This window comes from Berghia stephanieae, chromosome 1 (genome assembly GCF_034508935.2).
Source record: "Berghia stephanieae isolate SIO BIC M18660-M18661 chromosome 1, UCSD_Bste_1.3, whole genome shotgun sequence".
Taxonomy (NCBI): Eukaryota; Metazoa; Mollusca; class Gastropoda; order Nudibranchia; family Aeolidiidae; genus Berghia; species Berghia stephanieae.
This window is the reverse complement of record NC_088360.1, coordinates 97,446,892-97,451,891: the sequence shown is the minus strand read 5'-3', so window position 1 is coordinate 97,451,891 and position 5,000 is coordinate 97,446,892. Positions and strand designations below refer to the sequence as shown.

The 5,000-nt window shown below is 34.8% G+C and overlaps 1 protein-coding gene across 1 annotated transcript in view; it reads left to right on the top strand.

Annotated features, from left to right (window-relative positions):
* Window positions 1–5,000, top strand: part of LOC144962490 (uncharacterized) — a 63,346-nt gene that overhangs the window by 29,915 nt on the left and 28,431 nt on the right. Inside the window, exons 3-4 of the mRNA XM_078895481.1 lie at window positions 422–587; window positions 1,565–1,751. Coding sequence (XP_078751607.1) covers window positions 422–587; window positions 1,565–1,751 — 353 coding nt within the window. The remainder of the gene's footprint in view (window positions 1–421; window positions 588–1,564; window positions 1,752–5,000) is intronic.

Sequence of the window (5,000 nt, the reverse complement as noted above, 5' to 3'; positions counted from 1 at the left end):
TGAAATCCCAACATCAGGGCTTGAACCTGAGTTTTTTGAGTGGAAAGACAATCCCTTATCCACTCAGTCAACTTACCTCTCACCATAGCTCACTTTGCAACACTGCACTGCAGCTGATGCCTGGGTTATTCCAGTCTTCCCTTGAAATAGACCCCGAAAGACAAATTTCCCTAGAGGACGAATAAAGGGATTTTTACAAATTTTATATAATTATTGTTTTTTTTTAAAAATATTTTTTATTTTATTTTATTTATTTATTATATTAAAAAATATTTATTTACTTTTTTATTAATCAGCATAAGGAGTCTCAGGAGATGGAAAATACAAATGTTTGCATTTATTTTTGTAGTATTTCAAGAATAATCATTTCTATGATGTATGTAATTAATAATTGGTGTATTTTTTTTTTTGTCGAATGTAGGTGGTCATCAACTGCGCCATCTTGAAGGGCCTCAAGTACAACCAAGCAACACCCACCTTCCATCAATGGCGGGACAGCCGCCAGGTCTACGGACTCAACTTCGCCTCCAGGGAGGATTCAGAGAACTTCTCACAAGCTATGCTTACGGCACTTGAGACGCTCAACAGTGAGTTTTTGGTGGCGACACTCTGTAATATCTCTTGAAATATTTACTTTATTCTTCTAACCTTTTAAAAGGTTTCATTTTTCCCTGTGTTGATCTTGCTCCTCCCAGAGGTATTAATTAAAAAAAATAAAATAATTTTTTTAAAAAAAGCATCGCATCATTAGCAGACTTGCCAACTGTGCTGGATTTAATATAATAAGGTTTTTTTTTAAAGATTACGTTTCATATGAAAATGAGCTTTTATATAGTGCAATATCCACTAAATGTGCTCAAAACGCTTTACAAGGGGTCCCTGACCAACAGCAACAACACATAACATTACAATTTTTTTGTGACAGAGACAATGCTGTCATTTTACACCTGAGTACGGTGAGAGAATGTGAGTAAAGAGTCTTTTCCAAGGACTCAACTGTGCACCGAGTGAGGCTTAAACCCAGGACCTTCTGATCCAAAAGTGAGTGTCATACCACAAGACCACATAGCCGCACAAATGGCTAATCTTACTCATTGTCATTCATCTTCACTTCCTCCCATTTTCTTCCTCTAATTTACTCTTCAATCAGAATTAGAATTTTTATGATTGAATAAACATCCTCCATAATGCACCTCTTTGTTTCTGTTGGACAATAAATTACACATTTTCTCTTCCCAAATTTCATTCTTAATTTTGATGTTGGCATCAGTGGTTTGGTCAAGGTATATCCATCGCTATGTGTAATTGGATGAAGATTAAATCTTCTAAATCAAGTTTGTGTCTCATGAATTTCTATTTACATTTTAATTTATTCAAAATGTTTTTGTTATTTTTAAGGTGTTTCTTTTTTTATTTATCTTTTAAAAAAATATCAACAATCTTTGCACAATTTGTCAGACATTTCATATCCTGTTGACAAAAAAATCCTAATCCAGCCTAACCTTTATCTTTTTATATTTTTCATTGTCAATTTTCAATTTATACACCCTTTCATTTACCTCAGATGTGGGTATGTATCGTCAACCGGCACCAGTCTCCCAGCCACCCGTCCAACAGCCACCACCACAACATCAGCAGCCTCCCCAACAGCCACAGCAACCACCACAACAACCTCAACAACCCCAACAGCCAGCTGCCAACATCTATGCCCAGACAAACGTCGTCAATGGACCTGGGGACATGGACGACAGGTCAGTCTCAATTTGTCACTGATTAAACCCCCTACTCCCCACCTCCCAAATGAAAATCTTGCGCTGATAGATTACATCATTTCATGCATGAAAGAAAGGCAATTCAGGGTCATCTTTGAATGTCTTTGATGAAAATATAATAAGTATACAGTGGAACCCAGCTAAAGCCAACACTGCTGGACCAGAAATATTGGTTGACTTTAAACAAGGTTCATTTTATCCATTATCAATGGGACACTCTTAGAAAAAGAACAGAAACTTTGGGAATAACAAGAAGTGTTGACCTTAAGTAGAAGTTGACTTTAAGAATGTTGACTTTATGCAGATTTGACTGTAATTGAAATTGTGATCAATCAATGTATACATTTCATAGCGTTGTGAATCGTGAATAATCAAACAACCTTTCAAACAGAATTCATTATCTCTTCATTCAAAATTAAATCTTATATCCACTTTATGAGCTCAAAGCGTTTCACAGTAGGTCCCAAGTAAACCACAACACTTAGATTGTATGACGAGATAGGATGCTAAACAAGATTGCTGATTTTCCGTATATTTGTCCATGCTGATGGTTTTCCTCGGATCCGCGGAAATCCGCGATTTTTGAGTCAGAGGAGGAATTTCCTCTTTTTTAAAAAGTTATATTTCCCTCAATCAAATGTACTGGCAGTGAGAGATTTGATATGTGGTGGAACAAATAGGTGCAGTTTCCCACTCTCTAGAAGTTAGCTAGAGTATCAATGATAGTCTATCATCTCAATTGCTCTAAAAATATGTGCGTGTGTGTGTGTGTGGGGGGGGGGGGGGGGGGGGGGGGGGGGGGGGCTGTAAATATAATGGGGCTTAAAGGCAATCATTCAAAATTTTCCTCCCTTTTCAGTTTTTGGCACCATCAGCACTGATTTGTGGAATTCACTTTTTTCAAAAACCTTTTGTGTATTAGCTAGCCAATCTCCTGGCGAAAGGAATTAAAACAAGGACGTAATGCCTTTTTCTTGGAGTTCATTGTTGAGATTTGGGTCGGCAGATGTGTTTGTGTAAAAGTTCTGTCAATTTTATTCCTCTTGAATTGGCAATATGGGTGCCAGTTTTCCTGTTCATGCCGGAATTCCGGTTTCGTGATATCTCGAAGTCAAATACCTCCAGTTTCAGTGTTTAGGTAAAATAACCTAATAGCATGAAAACGGTGATGAAATAAGAGTAAAGTTTAGGCCGCATTTTCAGTAGGAACATTTTCAGGTTTGGCAAAGTGTCGAGATTTTAGTTTCAGGTTTCAGCACTTCTTCCTGCTGGCACGGCACCCATGATTGGCAAACTTGACTACTACATTTTCTTTCGATTGAGACAAAGCCAGAGGATGTGAATTCAGAGCCACATTTATTTTTTACTTTGTGCCACCCACAGAGAGACTCAAACTAGAATACTCTTCAATAGTCGTAACGTCACTTCCTTCCTAATGACGCATGGTAACTTAGTAACACTGGCTTTAAACTATCGGAACAATGGTGGTCGCCCGTATGACATATTTCTCCGGCGAGAGCACAAAAGCGTATCCAGAGGAAAAAACCCCATAAATTTGATCATGTTTTGACTTTTACACATTCTGATCATAAGGCATATGAAAAGTTCTAGCCAGCATGAAGAATAAAAAGTAATGATTTTCTTTGTTTAGAACCTAGATGGCCGCCGTTGCTGGGCGGTGTGACATCAGACTACTGAATCCAATTAGGGATTACATATCAGTGTCTAACCACAAGCTGACAAAGCTGGCACAGGGCTACAATTACATATTATTCATGTTACATGGGTAGAAATGTTTTCAAAACAGAATAATACCTCCTTGTTGGAAATGTTATCTAAACAGAAATCTTTAAAGAACTTCCTTCCGTGTTATTCTGTGCTCATTTAGGCCTTTTCAATAAATCTAGACCATTGGTGACAATCAGGACTCCATACCCTACTCCTTTTTAAGAAAAATCCAATAGGTCAAAATTTCCCGGGATGTTAAAAAACGTTAAATTGACCTTCCTCTTTGTAATTTATGATATTTTTTAAATACTCTTGATATGATAATGATTTTAATTATGATAATAAAGATGATGATGATGATAATGATGATAGTATTAATAATGATAATAATAATGATTTTAATAATAATAATAATAATAATAATAATAATAATAATAATAATGATGATGTTGATGATAATAGTAATGATGATGATGATGATAATAATAATAATAATAATAATAATAATTAATAATATAATATAATAATTATGTAATGTTGATGATAATATAATGATAGATATAATAATAATAATAATAATAATAATAATAATAATAATAATAATATAATAATAATAATAATATAATAATAATAATAATAATAATAATAATAATAATAATAATGATGATGATGATGATAATATCATGCATTATGCTTCCTTTAATATGTCAACAAAACCTTATACTTGTTCCTTAAAAATTTGCTTAGGCATGTATAGGGAAGAGATGAAGTAATTTGCTCCTTAATAATTGATTATTAAATAATTAGCGATTGCCAACCTGTCGAAAAATGACAAAACAATTGTTTTCCATTTTGGCCAGAAAACTTTTTTAGCCCGACCCTATTTTTCTTTTTCCCATTTTAGTCAAATAACTTTTTTTTTTCACTTTGGCCAGAAAACTTTTTTCCCATTTTGAATAAATAAAACTTTATTTACTTTGGCTAGAAAACGTTTTTCAATTTGGCTATAAATGTTGTTGTTTTTTTTTAGTGCGGCCAGAAAACTTCTTTAAAATATAAAGTGATATGTTGAGATGAGCCCTATCATAACAAAGCCTGACGCTAGGGTGTTAGGTGTGTTAATTTTTGTTAGATATGACATGAAGTGGAAAGATATTGTGTTTTGTCAGTTCACGCCAGTATCGCCGTTCTTGATAGGAACGTGATATGCCGTGACCTGTTTTAAATTCAGCAGGTCATTGGTTAATTCGTTACATTCGGGGCTTGTTATAAATATATTTTACCTTTCCTTCTCAGTGTGCAAGTCATTATGGTCTACGATTATCTATATTTAGATGAAATGCATGCAATACGGATACAATTTTTGTTGTTTTTGTTTTTTTGTTTTTATTTAATTTGGAGTGTAAATGCGGGACTCCCCCCCCCCTCTCTCTCTCTCTCTCTCTCTCTCTCTCTCTCTCTCTCTCTCTCTCTCTCTCTCTCTCTCTCTCTCTCTGTCAC